At 43.2% G+C, this 26,378-nt stretch overlaps 1 protein-coding gene across 4 annotated transcripts in view; it reads left to right on the top strand.

Moving 5' to 3' along the window:
- Positions 1-26,378, top strand: part of ZNF423 (zinc finger protein 423) — a 311,610-nt gene that overhangs the window by 67,477 nt on the left and 217,755 nt on the right. For 2 of the 4 annotated variants that reach the window (XM_053271247.1, XM_053271246.1), the window contains exon 3: positions 15,141-15,341. The exons of the other annotated variants lie outside the window; for them this stretch is intronic. In XM_053271247.1, coding sequence (XP_053127222.1) covers positions 15,141-15,341 — 201 coding nt within the window. The remainder of the gene's footprint in view (positions 1-15,140; positions 15,342-26,378) is intronic. 4 annotated transcript variants of the gene reach the window in all.

Genomic DNA, 26,378 nt, shown 5'->3' with positions numbered 1-26,378 from the left:
TGTAGTAGGCAGTGTTGAGAAAAGTAATGGCTCAGACTAAGGTACAAGAGGGGGGGAAAGGCAAAATATTGTGAGACACTGTGTCTTTCCCCCCTTCTTGATGTGCTGAATTGCTCTTGGTGTGTTCACCATGGGATTTCCTGATTTCCGTTGCCTTCCCTGTATAGTTCTCTGAAGATGCTGCCCGTAGGGAAACAGTTTTTTCCTGGCAACACATCCCTGGAAAAAAAGAGAGAAGGTGGTGGTGGGGGGAGCAAAGGCGAGTGTCAACAGGAAAATGTCTGCAAGAAGGTGAAAGAAAAGACTTTACTCAGTGTAATCTCCTCTCTCCCAAGGCGGAACTGTGTATATTATGTTGCTTTGTTGAATCAACCTCTCAAGTGTGGTTTTTCTTAATTGTCAGCATCTAAAATGCAAATTTAATAATTTAAGGCCCAACTCTGGGGCTAGCCCCCCTGTAAATAAGCCTATCCTTCTTTTAAAAAGGAGAGAGAGAGAGAGAGAGAGAGAGAAGGGAAAGAGAGAGAAGGAAAAGAGAGAGATGGGGGAGAAAAGGCTAATCTATTATTATTATTTCCTTTCACCTTGCTTTGTGTACATGGGGAATGGGGATACAAAAATAGTACATGAATTAGGGTTAATTAGAAGGCCTCCCAAATAGCTGATGCTTCATCAGCAGCGGTACAGCATGTAAATAAATTTCTTTCCCTCCACCAATGGTACTCTTCTCAAGCTTAATTACAGCAGAACATCTCCCCCACCACACACACTTCTTTTCATTAGTGGGAAACAGTCATTATTACCTCCATCAAGAAAATAGTAGTATGAGCAGTCTTGGTCCCCACCTTTTCTGGGTGCCCTCTGAGGCTGAGAGAACTCCAGGAACTCTGTGGCATATACTGGAGCCCAATTAAAGATGTTTGGAAGAAATATGAGAAGTAGGAAGCACACAGGCAAATAAAAATGTTACTAATGAAAATTCTGGCGAGACTCTAGTTAATTACTTGAACCGCTTCCCTTTTTAGTTTACTCTCCTTAAGGAAAGTTAGCTTATGAGATCACCCAACATTGTGTGTGTGTGTGTGTGTGTGTGTGTGTGTGAGAGAGAGAGAGAGATCAACTCTGCAATGCCTGAACCAATGTGAATCAAATTGGATACAATTGTAGGGACACACAAGGACATCTCAATGGTGTAGTTTGTGATGATGTCTTCCACCCCAATTCAAGTTAATGTTTGAGGCACAATGTCAACGTTTGAGGTGCAAGTGGGCTAATTTGTGAACTGCCTAACCAATTTGAACCAAATTTTGCTACAGATGTAGAGAAACTTAAGGGCATAGTTTCTAATGATGCCATCCACCCTGATTCAAGATGGCAGATGCATGAACGTATGAGGTGCAAGTGGGCTAACTTGTGAACTGCCTAACCAATTTGGACCTAATTTAGTTCAGTTGTAGGGATAGTGAAAGGAAAGCAGATTAGTTCTTACCAGAACAACCTGTTTCTTCCTGTATTTAGCCTTCCTCAGTTCCCTTTGGTATCACAGTTTTCTAGTGTCGGATAAAATACTTTGTGATGCACATATAAAGATGTGTGGACTCTGATGGTGTATGCATGGGAGCTTATTCAAGTAGTTTGGGTCTGAAGTGCAGGTGTGATAACAGTTCATGCAATTACTAGATGGAAATGCTACTGCAATGGTAGCAATCCAGCCACAGGAAGTGATTATCATGCTACAGGGATCAGTAGCCACTTTTTGGATCCAGGTGTCTTAGACATTGCTTAGTTAAAAAAAATAAAATCCTATGGGGGGGAAAGTGATTTTGGATTTTTTCAAGTCACTTGAAAGGAATAGAAGCAGTGGTTCCTCCTGATATATTTTTTTCCCCCATCTCTGTGCAGAATGAGTTTGTTCTGGGCATCAGAATCAAGGTACTGTGTGCACATGTGCATTCAGAGTGGGGCCTTCCTAATTCAACCTGAGCGGGATCTAAAATTAACTGTGAAAACTTGTGAGCGCGCGCACGTGCGCGCCGCTTGGAACAGTAGATAGAAGTAGGAGTGGAATGCAGTAGGAGCAGAATGGCAGTGGGGAGAGGTTAAGCCCCTCCCACCATTTCTGAAAACCGACCCTTCTTGGAGCGAGCTTTTCCTAATAGAAGCAACAACTGACATTTTCTTACACATTTTGTGTTATGTAAAATGTACAGTAAGACCCCCAAATGGCTTTTAAAAAGGATTAGAAAAGTGTATAGAGCGTAAGGTGGTAACAAGCGTATCCTGTGAGATATAATAGAAAACGGTCCTTTCCCACTACAGGAACAAACAAATGGAATTCTTGGGCTTAGGGGTGTGTCGGGGTGGAGTGGGCCCTTGGATGAAAAGTGAGGATGGATACCTTGCACCCCTTTGCTTTCTTCAGGGAGGAACAAGGGGGAAAGCAAGAAGCAAACTGACACCCCACTGTTGCCCCCCCTCCCTCCGGGGCCCAGAGATGCTTGTTCCCCAGCACCTCTTTCAGTTGTAACTACACTCCTGCTTAGGCTCTTGTGCTTCCTTCTCTTCCTTAACATTTGATTGAAAACTTCCACTTTCAGTTTGTAATAAACCGGTTTAATGTTACCTGGAGGCTTTACAGACAGGGCTGTTACCCCAAATCTCCTTCGGAAGAGAGTGTGTGCATTCACACACCAGCCAAACTTATCGCAAAGTCCCTTCAATATCCTTGGAAGCACTCCACACACTAATCGGGCTTTGTTTTGCAGAGTCGAGCTTCTCGTATTTCTGGGTTTTTAAAATGCTGGTTTTAAGCTACTTTTTCTGAAAATGCTGGAGCAAATAGGGAGAGGCACTGATGTAGAATCATTAGCATAATAAGAGGGATGCTCTCTTTAGAAATGCAGATATTGCTCTTTAGAAAGCTCTCCCCCCATTGGCTAGAAGGAAAACACAGAGGCATGCCATGTGAACTTGTATCAAAACAAAACCAGAGAACAGAGGAGAGGGGCTGCTTCTCTCAATGCTGCAAGTATGATTTGAAGTGGCTTTGCTCAACATTTACCCTGCATCATGAAGCCATGTGCGAATAACTCCATGCAGACTTGGAGCTGTGGTTGGTTCAAACTTGAATCAAACTGTTGTTTCAGGGAAAGCTGCAGCCAGTCATGGTGCTTTGATGATTGTGCTGTATCTGTGCACCTTGTTGCAGTCATGTTTAGGCTTTTAGGTATATGCTTAAAAGATCTTAAATGTGAGAAATGGTTTGTTATGCAGGGGCCAAGCCGTTAGGCTTAAATGTTTCAATTGTGTGGCCTTTTCAAGCCTCGTTGACTCCCAGGAGCTGCCATACATCATGAATTGATACCATAGGATTACCATGAATTCATATCCTCCAAAGTGTATACATATGCTTCACTTTTCAGCCAAGATTGGCTTCCAAAGCAGCTTCCAATTAAAATCCACATGGAGGTAAATATTAGGAATAAAGTGGGCTATGTGTGCACATGTGTGGAAAGGTGGTGCTGCACGTGACCTTGGAGGTGGTCTGATGGTAAAGATGCCCACAGAAGCAACCCTCCCATTGATCTAAGGTTAATGGAAACGGGAATCTGTAGAGACTCCAGTTTTAATAAGTGCTAGTTATTTATTTTCTTAAAAAGTGTTCTTGGTATCAAAGATACAAGCGAATTAAGTTTGTCTGTATGTTAACATCTCTTAATAGACTCGGGGGTCAATGTTGGCTTGGCTTCACGGTAATGGTTTAAATATAAATTGACCCTTGATGAGGGAGCTGGAGTCTGGTTTAATGCATCTTTGCAATTTTCTCTTGCCTTTGGTGCCTTCATCTGCCACACACATAATTCCTTCATAACAAGTGGCTTTTCAGAAGATGTATACTGCTGACAGTTAATATAGAATTATTGCCCCTGAATGCATTTTTGTAATTACTTCCCAGAGATCTGTCTTTGTGTTTAGAAGAGGTTTCGCACTTTAGTAATGTAAGTGTTTAGGGAGAGCATAAGCAGTAATTGCAAGCAGGTTTATTCCCCCCATCTTGTGAAAATAAACATTAAAAATATGAAGCGCTAATTCTAAGTTGGGTAGAGATGGAGAGATGTTGACTTAGTATGTTACATATCTATAGGATTTCAAGTTCTGAATACCTTTCAATAATGAACTTAAACAAAAACAACAGAGATACAAAATAAAACATCGTTCTCATTTTTAAGCAATAAGCATAGGGGAAAAGCTGATTAAAACTGACATGCTCATGGTTGTGAAAATAAAGAAACTTAATCTGAATACTCCTATAGGAGATTTTGGCTCTAATGGAAAACAAAATGACTTGCAGTTTGATCAGTGGGGGGAAATAGCAGCATTTAATGAGGATTTTTAAAAAAACTTGATAAGTAAGATCAGAATTTGATTGGAAGGCAAGCAAGTTGAAGAAAGAGGATTGTACAGTATATCTGAAGGTACTTAGATGTGTATGGATGTAGAAGGTCCCATAGTCACCTTAAGTGGCACAGGGGAAAATGCTTGACTAACAAGCAGAAGGTTGCCGGTTCGAATCCCCGCTAGTATATTTCTCAGATAATGGGAAATACCTATATTGGTCAGCAGCAATATAGGAAGATGCTGAAAGGCATAATCTCCTACTGCTCAGGAGGAGGCAGTGGTAAATGCCTCCTGTATTCTACCAGAAGAAAACCACAGGGCTCTGTGGGCACCAGGAGTTGAAATCGACTTGATGGCGTATTTACCTTTACAAGGTCTCATGCAAAGGTTTTTTCATATGGTTGAACGTGAAGGGATCTGAGTAGTAAAATGTCTGCTTGTATATATTGTGCTGGAAAAGTTTGGAAAATCATTCATGAGCACATGAAGCTGCTTCTGTGGAATCAGGCCATTTGTCCAGCTAACCCAGTATTACCTACGCTGACCATCTGCAGCTCTCCAAGGCATCTTTGCACCCCTGAAACCTTGAGATCCTTCCAAGTGAAGATGCCATGAATCCAACCTGAGACTTTCTGTATTGCAAGCATGTGTTCCAGCACTTGAGCAATGGTCTTTCTCCAAGGATTCAGTTACTCTCTTCACTTGCCTACCAGTGGCCCTTCTGCCATCTTTAAAAACATGGGAACAAATACAGATGACCTTTTGTTTGCATGTAACCACTTGCTAAGCAGCTAGTCATTTGTGTTGTTTTTCCAAGGGGCATGAAAATGTCTGTGCATATAGTTCTGGCCCACTTCTCTGTTTAAAAATAACATACGAAGTGGCTTGCATATGTAAGAAATGTACATCAGAATGCATGCAAATACAGAACAAAGGCAATCCACCTAATGGCAGCAGAAGGAGAGATGAGACAGCAAAGATCACTCCTTCAGCTCAACTGGGACCACCTGCCCCCTGGCTCCTCCCTTTCCAGAAATGTCTCCCTCAGTGTCCATTCCGATTTCATTCCCATCCGTTTTTTCTTTTGTATCATGTCTGTTGGATTGTAAGCCTTCAGTCAAGGCATGTGGTGTGTTTCAGTCTGTGTGAGCATCTAGAAAAGTAGAGGTACTTTATGACTTGATTGATTGATTGATTGATTAAATTCACTTATTGATTCACATGCACAGCGATAGCCATGGAAGAAGAAGAGAGCGCAAGTAACTCTTAGTGCTGCTGCAGCTCCCTAAGCCTGCTAAAAAGCCATGGTTGAGGGACCCTGGGTAACAATGGAGGGAAACCTGGAATGGGGGGAAACCTGGAAACGGAGCAGAGCTCTGCTAATGCAAGCTGTCCTCTGCCCCGATTCTGGGCTCTCTCTGGATAGGGCTGTAGCTCCGTGGTAGAGCAACTGATTTGCAGCAAGAAGGTCCCAGGTTCAGTCCTTGGCATCATCTCCAGGTTGGGCTGAGAAAGATCCCTGCCTGAAACTTTGAAGAGCTGCTACCAGTCTGTGTACGCAGTACTAAGTTAGATGGACCGAGGGTCTGACTCAGCACAAGGTAGCTTCTTGTGTTCATATGAGCTCTCTGCTTGCAGCCACCGGCAAGCAGCTCACGTTTTGTTGACCTTTTGGCAATGCCTTTCTGGCATAGCATGTGCTGACTCTCTTATGTTGGCAGCACTGTTTGTACGGGTCAATTAAAAATGCAACCAAAAACAGTGGAGAAAATAAAACAGAAAAACCCAATGAAAGAGAGATTGATGAAGCAATAAACTTCTACCCCAAACTGTAAGACAAAAACTGGAGTGAGGGAATTGAAGGGAGGGCACTGAGGGAGTTCCAGAGCTTGGAAGCAATGGCCTAGAACAGTGGTTCCCAACCTGGGTTCCTCCAGATGTTGCTGAACTACAACTCCCAGCATCCCCAGCCATAATATATTGTAGCTGGGGATGCTAGGAGTTGTAGTTCAGCAACAACTGGAGGAACGCAGTTTGGGAGCCCCTGGCCTAGCATATCTGTTCTGTATACCCACAACTCTGTGTATGGAGGGCTCAGGGAGGAGCTCTGCTGATGACTTCAGAGAGCAGGTGGATTCATAGGTCCCCCGTCCCCCCCGAGGGCAATATAGATTACCTCTTTATCAAATAGTTATATATCCTCTATGCAAATTTGTCACTGGATAATGGTCATTTGTTTACCCGCATGGTTAGTAGATTCAACCAGCCCCCATCCAAACCAACCAAAGATTATATTTTCTCTTTATCTCAGCATTAAAATAAAAGGTCAAGTCATCTGAGAGAGGATTATAGCTATCTTAAAATGGCTTAGAATCCGAGATTTCACTATGGAGGCAGAACTTTGCTTGCCTCACCTGAGCCGAGGCCAAGAACTGGTTTCACTTATCTTTTGTGATGAGTTTGTGATATTAAAATGCAGCCTGTGTTGGTATCACTTGCTAGATTATAAGGTGGGGATGGGGATGTCCTGTTGATGAAATGTTAGGGAACCACAGAATCTGGTGTGTCACATGATTTCTTTTGAACTGTCTGCATTTCTGCTTGGGCGTATTTTTCAGAGCTAGGCAAATTCCAGGCACTTGGTCACCCAGGCATTGAAGATACTGAGGCGATTCTCATGGTCGGTGAGAAGAGCCGTAAGGGGGTTTGTGAGGAGAGCAGGCTTAGCTCACTCTCTGCAGACAATCGGAAGGCAGCCCTGGGTGGCCGGATTGACCACCCACGTGACTGCCAGCTCTGTCAGGGAGACGGTGGGGGCTGTGGGGATCGGGGGCCACGCGGGGCATTCTGGAGAGTGCACAGGGCATTCTGTAGAGACCCCCGAGCCTGGGAAGCTGCTTGCAGCCTCCCAGTCAAGCGTCTACTCGTGTGTGTGTTGTCACGTGCCGCAGCAACACACGAGCAAAAAGACGACCTTCTCTTAGGGGAGGGGTATTTAGGAGGGTTAGCTGCTGGGAGCCGTGCAGCTCCCATTGCAGCACATGATTGCCCCAAAGCGGGCTAGGCTCCCTTAGCCTGCTTTTGGGTGATTGTGAGAATTGCCTGACTGTTGTTTATGTACATGACAACTGAACATTGGATTAGAATGTATGAGAGAAGCCGAAGCAATGTTGCTTCTGGTGAATGAATGCTCAAGAAGAGATGCCATTGAGAACAGGCCAGAGGAGGGTAGAAGAAGACAGAGAGGCTCTTCTCATGATCCGTGAGAAGAGCCTGGGGAGAGTTTGTGAGGGTTTGTGGGCTAAGCCCGCTCTCCCCGCAGACGAGCAGCAGTCTGCTCTGGGCGGCTGCAGCGGCTGCCTACACAACTGCTGGCTCCATCATGGAGCCGGCAGGGGAGTTCGGGGGCTGCGTAGCTCCCGGAAGTTCCAGCATGCTCTGCACAAGCACGCAGGGCATGCTGGAGAGACTCCCGAGCCGGGAGGCTGCTTTTGAGCCTCCCGGTTGGGGGTCTCCTCATGAATAGCCACGGCGTGGACCTCTGCTGTGGCTACTCATGATTAAAAAACCCTCACAATTAAGGGGAGGGATACTGTAGCGGGTGACCCGCTTACGAACCACCGGGCTTGCAGCCGAGCCTGGTGGTTCACACGATGGGAGAAAATCGGGCTAGCCCCTGCTATCCCGACTTCCTCCCATCGTGTGAAAGGTCCCCGGGTCAATCCCTGCTATGTCCAGGTAGGGCTGGGCAAGACCCCTGTCTGAAACCTTGGAGAGCTGCTGCCGGTCAGCGTAGACCAGGCATCCCCAAACTGCGGCCCTCCAGATGTTGCTGAACTACAACTCCCAGCATCCCTAGACACAATTTTTTGTGACTGGGTATGCTGGAAGTTGTAGTTCTGCAACATCTGGAGGGCCACAGTTTGGGGATGCCTGGCGTAGACAATACTGAACTAGAATGACCAATAGTCTGACTTGGTATAAGGCAACTTCCTATGTTCTTATGTCACCCTTTGGACTCTACATGTATCACTAAAGGTTCCATGAGCTCCATTTTCTTAGTGGCCTTCACCAGATTATTGTTTCTTCTGTTTCATCAATAATTCTAAATTGCTTGTGAGTTCCCTGATTTCTGAAGGTTGCCTATGGCACCTTGGAATTTGAAATCTTTTCCACTCCTGCTATTCTTCATGCAATGTGCCAGGTCCTAGTAAGTTTTAACATCTGTTAAGCGTGTGTAAATCAAAGCACCCCCTGGATATTTACATTGACTTGCTTCAAAATGGACAAAAGGGGTTTTGGTCAAGACACATAGGTTTGCGTATTTTCCCAAGACGATTGGGTCTCAATCCATCATGGGCTCACTTTATTTCTAATGTATTCAGTAAATATGTATTATTTTATTTTATTTTTCATATTTGTAGACTGCACCAAATTTATGACTCTGGGAGGTTTGCAACATAAAACAGATTAAAATGGAAACCACTTAAAACAAATTTAAAACTACTGTTCAGTTAAAATTTTGGGTGAAAATAAAAAAGTCTTGAGAGACTTTTAAAAAGTTGTCAGAGATGAGTAGGTTCTTATTTCAGCAGAGAGCGCATTCCAGAGTCTTGGGGCACCAACAGGGAAGGCCTGCCCCTGTGTAGCCACCAGCAAATGCGTGCTGGTGGCAACTGCAGACAAACCTCCCTGGATGATCTCAGTGGGTGGTGGGGCTCATGGCAAAGAAGACGTTCTCTTAAATATTCAGGGCCTAAGCTGTTTAGGGCTTTATAGGTTGTAACCAGCACTTTATATTTCCCCCGGAAACGTATTGGGAAGCAGTGTAGTTCTTGTAGTATAGGAGTAATATGGTCTCTCTGAGATGACCCAAAGACCAATCTGGCTGCCGCATTCTGTACCAACTGGAGTTTTCGGACTACGTACAAAGGCAGCCCCGCATAGAGTGCATTTCAGTAGTCAAGTCTGGATGTTACCAGCCGATGTACCATTGTTCTGAGGTTGCTTATCTCAAGAAATACGATGTTTATCTCAAGAAATATGACACAAGATCTTGAGCAAACTGTCCTATCCATTTGACATCTAGCTGGATTCATGTGGAAAATTAAACACACACATCATTAATCCTAGTTTAGACCTGGTAGTAACTTGGTTGATTAAATGTCTGAATTCTGGAACCAACAGAAAGTTTCTTAAAAGACCCAGGGTTTTGCACACAAATCTGGTTTGTATTTCTGTTTCAGACAAATACATTTGCATCACAGGTTAATAATTCAGTCCTTTGAGGATTGTTGGTTTGCTTTCATATTGTTTAGCAGACTTATCTGGGAAAAGACTCCTTCATCTTTGCCCTTCTTTCCTCCACTGTGCTTGCTCTCCTGTTCCATCTGCTGTCAGAATTGTACAAATGACAGCTTGGAGAGGGTAGAATGGCCAGAGCCCTAGGAGGTCACAAGGAGGTAACAATATACAATTTTCCGTGGTTCAAGGGTAGCCTTATCCTACTGTTCTTCATTACAGTACTGCAGTGAGATCAATTTTATTAAGTTGTAAGTCTTAGGAAGCCAACACCATTAACTACGTGCTGGACCAAATAATTTTTTTTATGTTTGTATATTACAGTTGTCGGTTTCTGTCCCCCACCCCCACCCCTGTTGTTCAGAGAAGGAGAAGGAAGGAATTCCAAGGCCCATTTCATGCAAGATGTATATGACTATATATATGAACATGGCATATACACCATACAGATGTCATTTATGGTGAATGTGTGTGTGTACTCTATATACTCACTTTCTTTGTATTGACTGAGCTTATAAAGGCTAAAAAAAAATCCCTCTGGCAACCATTTCCTGTTGTTGATGATAATGACTGACTATGCTATTTAGATTAGTGGACTTCAGCCACTTTACACTCTGGTGTCTGGTCCTATGTTTTAATCCCAACCTGTATCTCATATGCTAGGTTTGGTCACACGATCATGAACTGGGTAGGACGAGCATCCTATCCAGTTTTGGGAGCTGTGCACACTCCTGATTTTCTGTCATGTTCTAAAAAGCAAGGTAGGAGCTTAATCGTCCACTAAGCCTCAGCTGGGTAGGATGTTTTTTCCTCCTACCTCATTCAGAATCTGGGGACAGAATCTGGGTAGGTTGTGCTTGTCTCACCCAGATGAAGCTTAGCAACCAACTTCCCCGCCTCCTACCTTGCTTTTTACAAGCAAATGGCTAAGCACTGGAAGTGCACATAGCTCCTGAAACTCTGTGGGATGCGTGTCGTATTGAGTTAATGAGCGTGAGAACAAGCCTAATATTGTTTACCTTTACTCTGTCTGTCTTGATCTGATGCCCAACACCTTCTCTCTCCACTCATCTGCCTTATTTATTCAAAAGATTGTTATGGTGTAATGGGTTCAACCTTCTTTAGGTAAATTCAAGACTTGACAGTTGAAGGCCAGTGTCAGTTGAAGACCACCTATAATTTGTGGTGAACAAAAGGCTTACCTGAAGACATTGAGCATAATTAGACTATACCATCTACTTATTTTGGTCCTGATTTTTAAAAATCAATCTGGAAATACATTGGAGATCAAATCCCCATTTCCAGCCTTGTATGCAATGTTGCATTTTGCAATTTGAAATCATTTTGAAGAGCTGGAATTATTAGTCCGTTCCTTTTCTTCATGTATATTAGTTGTAAAAAGTAAGAGTTTGTAATAGCCAACAAAAAACCAAAGCTGGTATGGAGTGCCAATACAAGGAAGTGTGCTGAAGGTGTTTTTCTATGAGAGTAATTAGCTCGACCATGCAGTTAAGACTATCATATACATGTGACAATCCTGGACCCAGTAGTGCCTTATGCACCATCTCCACTTAACTATAACTAGATAGCAAGCATGCCTGATGAACCAGCAACTATAATTATGGCGGTTGAAATACAGTAACGTTTTACTTCCATGTGAGAGGCAGTGGTGCTGATAATCAAATCAGAGAATCGGATGTAAGGCATGTAAATTAATGATTTTTTTAAGAATAGGTATTTAGAACAGAAATTCCCCTTCTTGGGATTCCCACCCCTCAATTTTCCTTACTTTCCAGTTAGGCATACATGCATTTCGTCTGCTACTACTGTTGTTGTTGAGCTGATTTGAAAATCACAAATCAGAAAGAACAGCCATTTGCTGATAAAGGCCAGACACAGTTTGGAAGTAATTGGTATTACATCAAGTTTAGATCCATTAATTTTAGGTAGTGTACTGGCAATTGGATCAGCCATGGTGGCGCAGCGGGGAAGCAGCTTGCCTAGAGTGCTAATAGTTCAAATCCCTGCTGGTATGCTTCCCAGACTGTGCCTAGTAAATACATTTTGTAGTCACCTATATTGGGCAGCAGCGATACAGGGAGGTGCTGAAAGGCATCATCTCATACTGTGAGGGAGGAGGCACTGGTAAACCACTCCTTTATTCTACCAAGAAAATCACATGTAATGTGATCGTCGACACAGACTCGACCGCACAATTGGCAATTTGGGAGCCTGAAAGGCAGTTGGAGTTGCAGCACCATGGATAGCTCCAAGTGAATAGGTGGTTCATTGGGGAAATCAGACCCCTTCTGTGCTGGTTCTGGGGTCTCCCTGCTAACAGGCTCAGGCTCCAACTTAGTGTCAGGGCTTGGGGCTGGCTCCTCCATCCTGACTGCTCCCGTCTCTTCATCTTGGCCAGTCATGCACACAGTCTAACCAATCTCTCAGGGCTTTTTTGAGGATAAAAAGTGGGGCAGGCAATGCAGGCACACAGTCCGGAGCTCGTTGAAGAGATGATGAGATGAAAATGTATTAAGTTAGAACCCCCATATGATGGGTCATTTCCTGTTCAAACGGCCTTTTACAGTTGAATATATGAAGCTGTTATAGTCAGGCGATTGATCTGTCATGTAGGGGCGTACAGAACCAGTTCAGTTGTGAATTGGACTGCTGCAAATGGAACCGGTTAGAGCTGGTTCATTGACCCTACTGGCTACTGGCCCAGCTGGTTGGTTCAACCGAACTGGTTTGTGTACCCACAGTTTGGTCAAAACTTGGTTTGAATTTGGACCAAACCACAGGAACCGATCTGTGCACATCCCTACTCTCAAGTACATTACCATGTACATTGAATGGAAGAGGATCTCCAAGGTTTCAGTCAGGGATCTTTCCCACTCTTTCCTGGAGATTACAGAGATTGAACCTGGGTCCTTCTGCCTGCAAAGCATGTGGTCTACCATTATTTTACCCCCCACCCCTAGTGCCAAGGTTAGCTTCCTCAACCCAGCAAATGCTAGACTTTTCCACCCTTTGGTTCCAGCCCTGACATCTAGTGAGGCAAAAGGGTGTACTGTACCACTTGTTGACTAATATACTGGTTGGGCTCTATTCAGCTGCTACTGGGCTTCACAGAGATGCACCCTGGGCAGGCTGGCCTTTCTCTAGAAATGGCCCTGCCCTGCCTGTGGAAAACTTCTCTGCATCTTTGCAGTTGGTGCCTTGTAGTGAGAGACTTTTACATGTCTCAACCCCAGTTCGGAACTGTCGCTTCCATACAAAAGTGTTTCTTCCATGTTGTGGACATTTAAAAGGGTCCACAGCTTGACTTTTTAAAATGAAAAAATTATAAATGAAATATCTCAGAGGGGTGTTTAAAAGAGAATTGCAAAATACTCCTACATGTTTAAGCTGCTTTGGAAATGAATAAAAACAGGTCTCTTTTGAACAAACTTTATTCAAACTTTTAATTTGGGATTAATGATATGATATTTGGCTTCAGAAATGGTTGCCCGTAAGTTTTCCATTAGCAGCCAGATTTCGATGGCAGTTCCTTAAATTAAATTTATATACTTGGGCTCTTTTTATAGGTTTCAGCCTTATAAAACTGGCGAGTTGGCATCCTGATTTATTAACTATCAGCTCTACAGGACATGCCGGCTTTAAAGAGATTGAATTGGCGTTAATGTTCATGATTTGCATCTGGAATGTGAGAATGCTCTAAAGGTGCACCCAGTAAATATGACAAAATGGAAAGTGATAATTGGAATGCAGTCATTTGGAGGGAGGCATGGTCTTAAATGTGGCTTATTATTGTGTAGGTAGAAGTACAATGACATCTAGATCTGTGGCTTGATATTTTTGTTGAAATGAAAGGAGGAGTTTATTTTTAAAAAGCAAGCAGGAACACACACACACACACACAGCTCTGCAAATGAACTTTTCTTGAATCAACACCACTTCAAAGGTAGAGGGTCACCTGAAGAATACATTTTTTACCAAACCTTTTGACCAGCAAGAGGCTCCATGGCTATAGATTTTAATAGGAGGTTTCTGTAGCTAATGTGCTGGTATACTGTGACAATTGCTGAATCTGAGATGTTGCTGTTGATTTAAACATTGAGAGATCTTATGATACACTAAAAGCTTATGCATTGATTTTTAATATTTTCATTTCTATCCAAAGGGTATTGCATGCTGTGACTACTCACCAGAAATCCGTACAGTGTTTTTCTATTAGTGGATTTATGCTAGCTTGCTCAGCACAGCAAATTTGTGAGGTTTTGGGTTGCAGTGCCTCACATTAGTTGGACCCCACCAATGGCTGTAGAACTGGGCTTCTGGTTCTTGTGAAATAAACTGTTTTCATTTTCTTCCAATTTATCAATGTTTGTTAATGCTAATTGCCTTTCCAGTCTCAGATATGGGAACAATTGATCAATCATTTTTCCCCTAAAGGGTTTATAAAATACCAAACAACTTGCTAATATCCTCATACACAATTTGGAATGAATTCTCTACACACAATGCCAATTTAAGAGCTCCCTGTGTTGATTGTATGGAGGGTGGAGGATTTGTTATGTAAGGCCTATAATAGGTGCACAGTGGCAGCTTGAGGATTTTGGTGGCCCTTGGCAAAGCAGATTCATTGGGATCCCCTTAATCTGGATGAGGCGGTTCCTACAAACAGAATTTGCCCCAGCACTATTGAGGTGGTGGGCTGTTTGCCAAAGTTAGGATCCCAGCAAATGCCTTTCCTTGTTGCTTTCTGAAGCTGTCATTGGGTTTTGTGGGGGCAGGGTGGGGGTTAAAAGAAATGCCAACAGTTTGGACATTGAACTTATTTGTTTTAAAGTCTTTGAGGTTTTTTTAAAAAAATTCAGACTTGAAATACAAAGCAAACTGACTGTACATGCCTTCTTGGGGCCAAATCTTTTCACAATGGGGTGTTAGGTGAGCTGACATTTTGCATGCAAAGAAGATTACAAAATATCTTTGAGACAGGAGCCCTGTTCACATGTTAAGGTCAATGCATGTGCAGTCTGTGTACACATGTGCAGTATCAACATGTGATGTTCATTGTGCATACCGTACTCCCTTCCTAATTGTACCCTGCATCTGAAGGGGGCTTGTGCCCAGGTTCACTTTTAAAATGAATGCATGTGCAATCGTTCACAAGCAGAATACATATGCACAGATACTCATATGCAAGTACAATGTATTGTCTGAATAAGGCTAGGGTTGTACCAGGTCATCGGCTGACAGTTGTTGCAACGTGTGACATAAAGACCAAACAAACCTCCTATCAATGTAATGAGAAGCATTAACAATAACCTGAAAGTGTGAGAGGGATAATAATAATCAAGGTATCTTAATATATACGTTTCCTTTTTTTCACACTTAGCACAGTCCAAGCTTACAGGGGAGTCTCTTCTTGTTGGCAGGAGGCCTGGGAGGAGATCTGGAGAATGATACAAGGGAGAGCCGGGCTTTGGAAGAGAGGAACAGCATTACAAGCCAGGAAGAGCGAAATGAGGAAGATGAAGACCTGGAAGATGAATCAATTTACACCTGCGATAACTGTCAGCAGGACTTTGATTCGCTGGCAGACCTGACCGAACACAGGGCACACAACTGTCCTGGAGGTAATGTTAAACTGGCTTTACAATTCTGACAGGTGGTTAGCTGGGTAATTGGACATAGCAACAGCTTGAGGCCTCGAGTGAGATTAAAGAATTAATAATGTAATTTTACAGTTAATGTAATTTTATTGTGGTGCCTTGGGTAGTCTTTGTTCACTTCTTTTTAATATAATTAAAATAAAAAGCATCTTTGCTTTTCCAGTTGTAGTTCTGACAGTAATTTTATTAGATTATTAAAGAGAGAGAAAGTTAGGGTTTTTATCCTTGTTTATAAGCAATAGAACTTCAAGACAGTTTCCCCACGCAGCTCTGTCTTCTGCTCCCCACTTCCCACAATTCGATGCTAATTCAGTGAAATTACTTTAAGTGTTCAAAATGCTGGGGATAGTTCCAAAGTATTTTGAGCCACTCAAGTGAATGTGATTATTTGAGTCAAAGAGTGGCTGGGAATAGGTGGTCAGGTTTGGAAAATGATGTTGGGAATTTAGTTTCCAGATGCCTAAAAGCTTTGGTGCTGTCATCGTCATAATTTAAAACAAAATCGTTTTATTGCGGAGAGGTTGTCGGGAGCTCTAGTGCGACAAAGAGGCTGAGTGTGGTAGACCATGTTGCCATCTGTCTGTCCCAAATTACTTGGGACAATAGCTGCTGAAAATCCTGGGTGCATCACTGTCCCAGGAAAAACCTGATGTGTTGTTTGTTGTTGTCCTGCTTAGAGCAGTTTTGAGGGAAAGTCAAAGAAGCCTGATTCAGTTACACTTGGTATATGCCTCTCTCTGCTGAAGCAGATTTATACCCATCAATGCAATGAAAATAATTGTGTGAATATAAATCTGAATATGATGAATATTTATATATCACTTTGCAACAAAAGTTCCCAAAGCGGTTTACAAACAAACAAACAAATTGGCAAAGTGAGTGAAAATCACTTCACCACCCTTGTAGGTTATGAACGGGGCAAACTCCTGTCGTCCTTCAGCGATTTTCAGAAGCCAGCTGCAAATAGGACTGAGACGTTTGCTTCACTTGCTGCAAGCAGTATCTGTGCTCTCTGCTCTTTACTCATGGAGTGATGGCAGGAAGCACTGCCCTCATTCTGATATAGCTTTATGACAGAGCCAAAGAGCCAATGAGATTTGGCAACATGATGATGTCAAAAGTCACATCTGAGGGAGGACAATGCTTTCTGTGTCCTCTTGTTCATGTCTGCACGCTCGCTCTCTCTCGCTCTCTCTCCCCACCCACCCATCTTGTAGGTAGAAAAGTATCTTGTAGGTAGAAAAGAGAAACAGCATCCTGTAGAACCAATAAGCACCATCATCACCAGGGTCATAAACAGGCAGTGAAGAAGGGGCAAAAAAGATGTTCAAAGTGGGGGAAGGTGCTGTTGTGAAACCTTCACAAAGTTCTCAAGCTCATTCGAGAACTTTAGGATAGAAACTGGAATACAAACACTTTCTCGCAGTTCTTGGGAAAATAGTTTGCCTTGCAGTTGGAAGAGAAAGGATCAGAATTCCTTGTTTTGTCTGAAAGAGGGAGGATTAATTCTTCTTCTTCTTCTTCTTCTTCTTCTTCTTCTTCTTCTTCTTTGTATATGTGCTGGCAAGTACAGCCCCCTTCTCCCTTGGTTGCCTAAAAGCCACAAAATTAGAACACCACTTTTGCCTCTTCCCATGGTGTAGGGTACAGTAGAGTTATCGTTTGATAGTTTAATAACTGTACAAAAGATGAAGACTTTCCCCCTAGCATGTTGGTGGGTGCTACCCACATTCACAGAGCCATCTTAATTATTTATTATTTCTCTTTGTAAACCGCCCTGAGCCATTTTTGGAAGGGCGGTATAGAAATCAAATTAACAACAACAACAACAACAATAATAATAATCAACTGTTGTAAAAAGATTGCACAGACTGACTACAAACAAAGGCATGACAAGGTAGCAGGGATATGATACACTGGAACATCTGCAAAAAATACAAGCTACCTGTAGCCAAAAATTGGTGGGACCATCAAAGTGAAAAAGTGGTCAAAAATGAAGATGTAAAAATATTATGGGACTTCTGACTACAAACAGACAAACATCTGCTACACAATACACCAGATATAACTGTAGTCGAGAAGAAAGAAAAACAAGTTAAAATAATCGACATAGCAATACCAGACAATAGCAGAATAGAAGAAAAAGAAATAGAAAAAATAACAAAATACAAAGATCTACAAATTGAGATTGAAAGGCTGTGGCAGAAAAACACCAAAGTAATCCCAGTGGTAATTGGCGCCCTGGGTGCAGTTCCAAAAGACCTTAAAGAGCACCTCAACACCATAGGGGCCACAGAAATCACCACCAGCCAATTACAAAAAGCAACTTTACTGGGAACAGCCTATATTCTGCGACGATATCTATAACAATTGACAATAAAATCCAGCCATCCCAGGTCCTTGGGAAGGACTCGATGTCTGGATAAAACAAACCAGTCAATAACACCTGTCTGACTGTGTAAACAAGAAATAATAATAATAAATAATAATAGTAAGCCCCTTTAGACTCTGAGGCTATTCTCACGAGCCGCTGAAACTGGGCTAAGGGAGCCTCGCCTGGTTCCTGCTGCTTGTGAGCTGCAATGAGAGCTGCGGGGCTCCCGGGAGCAAGCCTCTCTAAATGTCCCCCCCCATTAAACGAGGTTAGCAAAGTGCACGCTCCACTAACCCCCCCTCTTTTTGGTGTGTTGCTGCAGTGCGGATCCATGCTGTGTTGACTCATGAGTAGATGCCTGAGCGGGGAGCTACATCAAGCTTCCTGGTGTTGGGGGGCTCCCCAGAATACTCTGTGCACTCATGTGGGACATTCTGGTACATTCAGGGGCTCAGAGGCCCCCGATCCCCGCCCCTCCAACCGGCTCAGTGACAGAGCCAGTAATCATGTGGGCAGCCGATCCGGCTACCCAGGGCGAGCTGCCTGCTCATGTGTGGGGAGAACGGGTCAAGCCTTCTCTCCCCGCAAAACCCCTTATGGCTCTCCACATTGCTCTGGTGGAGAGCTTCACTGTTTTGCATCTGCTCTCTGGATGAGCAAAATGCTGGGTGTATTTATTTATTTTTAAACAAATTCTTTCAGCATTCTGCTGAACATACCCCTCACCTCCATCCACATCCAGTTTGTTTCTGAGAACAGGGTAGAGTGTTTATATTTTATTGATTGTGCTGGTTTTGTTTTTCATTTGGGGTGTGTGTGTGTGTGTGTGTTTGTTTTTTGGGGGGGGAAACGAGGGAATGAGAACATGAACTGCCTTGGGTACCCTGTGAGTAGAGAGGTGGTTGGTACATTTCATCTGCTCAACCACTGGGGACCAAGCTAAGATTGCAGATTTCAGGAATGGCCAAGGCTGGGAGAAGAACGTTGGCTCTGTCACTAGATGACAGAGTTGCTGTTATTTGTCTCATGGAAGATGGAAGTCATCAGGGAGCTGGGGAGGAAACAGAAAGTGGGTGTTAGCTAGGAGCAAACAGGAAGTAGGTATTGGCTAGCAGGCAGTATTTAACCATTTCACCATTAGAGGCAGCTAGACCGGTGATTCTCTAGAAGATTAGCTGTGTCCTTGGAAGCAGAGCCAGGGAAAAGGAAGCTTAAGTCCTGGACCTAGAATCCTTTGTTCCTCTGGGACCTGCAGCAGGACCCCAGATTACAGAAGGGGGGCTTTTTGGTGCACTGTGGAGGAAGGAATTGATGCTTGTCACAGGGCTGCTCAGTCTTAAACACACTGTCCTCTTCAGCATTTTCCCCTGTCTGCTGAGCAGCAAATCTGCCATGCAGTCAAGGAAAAGGTTGAAGTAGGTATTGGTTTTTCGTTTCTATTTTGTGTGCTGGCATTACGGGGAGATACTTCGGCCATCATAAATGTTTGTTCACCGTGAAGTCTATTCAGGAATCTGGGTCACAGAGGTTCCTGTGGTTTCCATCCGATTTCAGGGTGGAGGCAGTGGAGATCAGCCCTGCCTGCCTCATGGCAGCTGGGCTAGCAATCTTTCCCAGCTTTGGGGCTGTTCTGTTTGTACTGTACTGAAGTTCCTTTCATGCTGGTTGGGCCTGTAGCAACTCTAGCACATGCCAGCGCAGCAGTGGCATTTTTCATGAGGCACAAGACTGCTCGCCAGCCATGTACATTATATAATATATTCCTCCTACTGGCTGCATTCACTGCATTCAATCACTGAATGATTTGGGGTGGCTCAAGGCAGTGATTGGCATCGGATCTCCACATTTGAGATTGATTTGTGCAATAATAAAGCCTAGAGTTGGCTACTACAGTGGGGTATCTTGAAGGTGATGGTGTCCCGGTGGCCAAGCTCCTGTTCCCCTTTTATTTAATTATTTAGTACACTTCTATATCACCCTATACAAAAAGGTCCCTGGGTGGTTCACAATCTAAAAACCATCAAAACATTAACATGATTAACACAATTAAAAAATACAGATAAAAACTCTAAAACCCGAAGCTTTAAAACTATAACCTAAAAGCCTGGCTAAACGGGTATGTTTTGGTGGGGTGTTTTGGTGGGGTGAATTTTACTTCAGTGAGTGGGCGGTCCCATTTTAAAATCTTTCCTCTGAGCCCACTCAAACCTTGCTACGCCCCTGCTACTCTTAGATGTTGGTCTGGAAGCATTGTGCTCAAGAGTGACTTGTGTAAAGACAAGGTTTCAAGCAGGTGCCATGCTCTAAACCAATTTTCACCTAGCTTAAAAAGTGGGGTCCCCCCCCCCTTTCATGTGTAACATAGCAGTTTAGGTGGCTGAAACCAGCAATGTGCGTTTCCCATAAACTTTTTAAATTTCATATTAGTCCCTTAAATGTTTCTAATTTCAAATCGGTTCCTTAAACTGACTGGAATCTGATTTCACGTGTTTGATTTATATTTAGCAAACACAACTGAGAAAATCTGTCTTATCAGTTTTAAGTGCTATTTAAATATCGGACTTGCTGCTGCTGGGAAGAAAGTGCCTGCTGTATGGTTTTCTCTCTGGAACTTTACACCTCCCCTTTAGGAGTCTTGGGCCCTAACACTCCATCTGAGAACCATTGCCAAAGGAATTATGTCTGCATTTTAGAGTTCTCTGCTTTCGTTTTCTATCTTTGACAAGTCACTGATCTTTTATCCTATTTCTAAAATAGGCAAACAATAATATAATATATTTTAACCTAATAGATGTATGGTGAGTAAACCAATCATGTACTGTTTACATGCATCTTGTGCTTTTGTTTTGTCCTTAAGTTTGTCTGGAGTGACCTGCTCTGTATCTATTTTATTATTTCTCTGGATTGTGTTGATCCTGGACATTGTCCCCTATCTTACACAGAGGAGTCCTTATGTGCAAATTTGAAATGTTGAGTGGGGTGGGGTTAGGATGCTTATTATTTGCAGCCAGGTAGTGGCCCATTGCTTTCTCTCCTTTCCCTAGCAATTCCTACAGATTCAGTTTGATTGGAATTTAAGATCCTTTCTGACCACATGTGCAGGAATGGAAATGAATCAAATCGGTTAATATCCCAGGATAAGGGTTGTATAAAGAGACCAGGTAAAGAGGCCCCAAAGAGGAGTTTGGATACTGAATAGCTCCATGAATTCTGAAAGTGCTTTTTATGTTTCACCTGGCAGAAGTGTGTGTCTGTTAACTTACACACAACACACCTCTTCTGTGTTTGGAAATGTGTTTGACAATAGGCAGTTTCTTTTGGGAGCCTGTAAAATAGTTCTTGTGCATGATTGCAGGCTTGTAACTGCTGCTTCGTTCGTACTTGATTAGGTGATGGGTGGCTCCGTAGTCCTGTAAAGCATCTTGTCTTCTGGAGATGTAAGCAGGAGGCACAGCTGCTGCAGGAATGCCTTCTACACATGAAGGAGAATGATGTATAAATGTTTTAAGCATGCTATCACACTTCTCTGTGCATGTGTTAAGACTTGGTTTAAAAGCAGGTACAAGCTTATCTACTGTAAGTAGGTTGAAAATAGGCTGAAAAGCTGTGACTTTAATTAGTGGCAATTTAAGATGGGCTTTAGTTGAGTTTCAGTGTTACCTTGAAAACTACTTTTCTCCGTCCACAAGATTATGAATTGTAGAAAATGTGCTCTGCTGATATGCTCTCTTCATCTATGATGTCAAAGCCGGACCTTTTGAATGAAAAAAGATCTCTCTTCAACTATATAACTTCTTTTAAAAATTCCAAAACCAAGAAGGACAGATGCATAAACTCCACGGACCTAAGTTACTCACTCGGCTGGTTCACATGAGTCTAATTAGGGTAGGAGATGCATCCAACCTGAGTTTGGGGGCTTTGCATTCTCTCGGTTCTGTGAATAAAAAGCTCTGTGAATAAAAAGCACAGTAGGAGAGGGAGGAAGTGATCATCTTCTAAGCAGCAGCTGGGTTGGAGGGTTTTTCGTCCTACCTAGTTAAAGAGCTAGGATGAAAAACCCTCCAACTCATATGCTGCTTAGCAAATGATCACTTCCTCCCCCTCTACTTTGCTTATTACTCACAGAAAATAATTTTTGAGTAGAATAGTGACTGCATGTTTTGCTCCATAACTCTGCTTCTACAAGGGCTAGAGCTTAGCTTTTTATAAAAAAATGAAATTTGGGCGAATCTGGGTGGGCTAAGCAGTCTGGAAGGGCTAAGCAATCTGAGTGAGATGCTTGAAATCTGGGTGAAACCCGGAATTCCGGGGGTGGGGCATGGTAACTCTACCTGAAACTGTGGATAATGAGATCTTGAGTAAATGGGAACTGAGGCATTGTCCAGCATTGCCCCCCCTACTTTTTGGAGGAAGAGCCACAAAATGGCCCAGTTCAACAAAATGGTGGCTGAAAATGACCTTGCAGGAACTGCCGATAGGCATATCTTAACTATTTTTGTATCCGTGAATAATGAGGTTGGGTCTCTATTGCCCGGCTGTGGATACACGAAACCGTGGGTGCTGGGACCACGGATAATAAAAGCACCTGCACAATGCTTTTCAGCCCCAGCCACAATTTATTACAACTGGGGTTGAAGGGAAGTTATATTTCAACAACTTCTGGAGAACAACATATTGCCTACCCCTGCGTTAGATGCTGTAAATTGAGCCTGTATGCACATGTGGAGCTTTGGCATTGTATGTTACCTTTTGTGCATGATGAAGAGGAATGTGTACCCATACTGTTCTACCATACAGTGGCTATTTTCAGCTGGTAAACCTGTTTTCAACTGAGTGAATGTATGAAGCAGTCAAAAGTGTTCATAGCAAAATGAAAATGTAGAAGATGGTATTTTAAAACATCTAATGGACTGATCAATACCATCCATTAATTGCATATCTTTGATGCTTACCTATTATTTGTAGAACCATGTGGAATGTTCCACTTTTAGTCCCTAATCTCTCCAGATTGGGCTGGGGAAAAACCGTTGGAATCCCTGGGAAGCCATTGCCAGTCAGTATTGAGCTAGACGGACCATGAGTCTGATTCAGTAGAAAGGAAGCTTCATGAGACATCTGAGATGATGATGCATCGGATATGAGTACTTGGCAAGTTAGATTTCCATTCCTTTGTTTGAGGCAAGAAAGCGTCTTACACAGTCCAATTCAATACAGGTATTTATTTGGGTTGATAATGTTGCAATTGCAGATAATATAACTAATGACTTCCTCAGGGATGCTGAAGTTTAGAAGACCCTGCAACTTGGGAGCAGTGCAAGATGGTAGGCGACAACTCCAAAGAGTAGGATGCACTATCTATTTCTGTGGACTCCCTTAGAAATTCATTATAGTGCAAGAAAGTTAAAATAAAAAATGCTGTAAGCAGCTGCTTTTCCTCAGCATAAAGTTAACAGCCTTTTTAGCCTAACCTCTTGATCTCTGTGCAGTTCAGGGTGAAATCTCTGTTGAAAATTAGACATCTCTCCATCTTAAATTTGTTTGGTTGAGATTCTAACATCCATAACCAGTATTTTCTAGATGCCTCTTTATAACTCTCAATCCTTGATGAATATAAAGCTACAGTACATAGACATTGCCCTAGAATTTATATCACCCATGCAAGTAAGTCCATAAATGTAATAAACCCATAAGAAGTTATATTATCCCACATGCTCATATATATCTGTGTGGGCACTGGTAGCTGAAATGGGAATGGGCAGCGGGGGGGGGGGAGGGGACAGTCCCCCCCGCCCCCGATTTATGACCACATTAGATATCTGTTTACATAATTGTATGTATATACTTGGCGTCCCGCAGCTGGAAAAATTCCTGCAGATACCCATAGATAGATGAGGGGGCCAGTTCTTGGTTGGTTTCTCCACTTTTCTTTCTCCAGTTTGATGTTGTAGTATTGTGTAATGCTTGTATTATGCCACTAGGGGCTGCTATAGTAGTAAAATGCAAAGCACTTAGTGACTGAATACAAACATTACCTTTTATTTAAGCCCATTGGAAAGCAAGCCTTTTGCTCTTTCCTTTATTATCTGTAATAGGCTGGGCAGACCAAAGAAAACACTTCATACAATACATGACAAATTGTGTAAAACTCTCTCTTAGTGGAAACATTTAGTGTTGATCTGCCACATATTAACATCTATATATTTAATTCTCTAAGCCATACCTGTGGCTAATCCCATGCGTGGCAGCTCTCATGAGAGTTTGGAGAGCTGCCGGATAGCCACGGATGGGAAGGAAGAAAATGGTGGCACCAGCCGGCCACCTGGGGGGGGGGATGGCGGCTAACAGTGGTGGAGGCTGGCTGGCCAAGAAAACAGCAGCAGGCAAGTGGAGGAGGGGAAGTGGCGGCCAGGCCAGCCGGCTGGTCATGGAAGGGAAGCAGTGGCCCAGCTAGCCGGCCATGGAGGGGAAGCGGTGGCCAGGCCGGCAGGCGGCCATGGCTGGCAGGTGGGCGGCCAGGTGGGTGGCTGCAGCTGGTAGCTGGCTGGCAGGCAGGCATCCAGAAAGTGGGGGCAGGCAGGTGGCACAAAAGGAGATGGCAGGCGGGGAACAAGGAGAAGGTGGCTGCTGCGGGCTGAAAGGAGACGGATGGGGCGGGCAGGCAAAAAAGTGGCGGGGGGTGGGTGGGTTGAGGCGGCGATGGCGAACTAGGGGTGCAGATGCTCTGCGCCGGAGCAGCTAATTTACAATTAAAAAAAGAAATATTCATAGACTTAGGATATACTCCACTGAGAAAGCAGCTGCAACCATTTCTACACTAAACGACAATATTGAGTACGTTAGACTTATGTTATCTGAATTTAAGAGAACGTCTTCTTTGTTATGAACCACACCACCCATTGAGATCATCAGGAGAGGTTCGTCTGCAGAGGGGCCTTCTCCGTTGCTGCCCCGAGGCTTTGGAACACACTCCCTGCTGCAATAAGAGTGTCCCCATCTCTTACAACGTTTAAAAAGGCAGTCAAGATACATTTGTTCACCCAGGCTTTTAATTAGAGACTGTTTTAACAGTGTGATGAATAGTTTTAATGTTTTAAATTTTAAATTGTTGTAATGTTTGAACCTTTTTATTTGTCGTTTTTATTGTATTGTTGTAAACTGCCCAGAAGCTTGCGTTTGGGGTGGTATACAAATGTGTTAAATAAATAAATAAATCTTCTGTTTCTTCAAATTCTTTATTCACCAGCCATGTTGTTGCTGTCCATGTAGTGATGTGAATATGTTTGGTGTTTTACAAAGCATAAGAGAGTAGGTCCTTGCCCTAAGCAGCTTTCCACTGAACCGATACAGGGGCGACAAGAGAAGCAATGGAGATGGGTGGGTTTGTATGAATGCTGCCAAGTCAGTAGTCTGGGACTCAGAGGTTCCCAGGATCCCTAGCATGGAATGCGCTCCTGGCGGACATGTCGTATAAAGCCACCAACTGCTAGTTAGTGAGATTCCACCAGCTTCCTCCAAGATTTGAAGTTGGGCAGAGAGGTGGTAGAATCTTGGTAATGCAGTGCAGGAACCGGCACTTGGCAGCTTTACCCAACATGCCTACTGGAAGCGTGCACTTACTGACAATTGGTGGCAATTGTGCAAACCCATCTTGGGTAAATAGGGAAAGAATAATGTGATCACTGCAATTACCGTTAAGCTTAGTTCCAGTTAGGGCTTCAACCAAAAATTCCCAAGAGAGGACTTTGAGTTTGAAAATTGACAAAGAGGGACTTTGAGTAAACTGAAATAGGGCACTTTCAGGGTGAGGGCAGTGAAATTCAGCAAAATGTTTGGGAGGGTTAGGGTACAATGATAGTGGCAGTCTGTTTATCTCATTTCAAAAACGAGTTCTTTCAGTATATGGGGGTGGCAGTAACAGTAGCGCTTCTCTTGATGACTGCCCACATAACGAGAAAGTGAAAGGAGTGCACTAATTTACTACTCTTAGTGTGAGGTTGCTCTTCAAAAAATTTGCTTTCCTTTTTCAGAAATGTGGGAAGGAAACATTTTAGCACCAATCACAGTCACTTACTTTCTTTTCTTAAACAAAAAAATGAAATGGGTTCGAGTAATAGTGCTAACAGACGGTAAACTGAGCTTTGCCAAATCAATATTTGACAACACTATTCTTCTGGCTGACTGTTTTTGCTATTTTTGCCAAATTCATGTGTCAGTAGTTCTATATATGCTGCTTGATGCTTGATTATATGTTGCCTTCCCTGACAAGCGCCTAGCTTTGCAAAATGCATGCAATTATTTCTTTATGCAAAATAAAAATCTGAACTACTTTTTGGGGAGCGGGAGGAGCAGGCACTTAGTTTTTATTTATTGAAATCAGAAAGGGGGAAAAGTATACTTCCAGATCAGATTTCTTCTGCTTCTTCCATCCACACTTATTTCCCCACCCACTGGGACAGGGTGGCTGCTCCATAAATTTCTGCCTCTCCAGTTTCTCAGTTTGTCGATGGAGTATCTGTAGCACATTAGCACATCAATGAACTGGACGTTATGAGGTCGCAACTAGAGTCCCTGAACACTTCCTGAGGTCCTCTTCTGTTGTTGAGAACTTTACAGGTTATCTGATTCAG

This window comes from Hemicordylus capensis, chromosome 9 (assembly GCF_027244095.1).
Source record: "Hemicordylus capensis ecotype Gifberg chromosome 9, rHemCap1.1.pri, whole genome shotgun sequence".
NCBI lineage: Eukaryota > Metazoa > Chordata > Lepidosauria > Squamata > Cordylidae > Hemicordylus > Hemicordylus capensis.
This window is presented reverse-complemented; position numbering and strand designations above follow the sequence as displayed.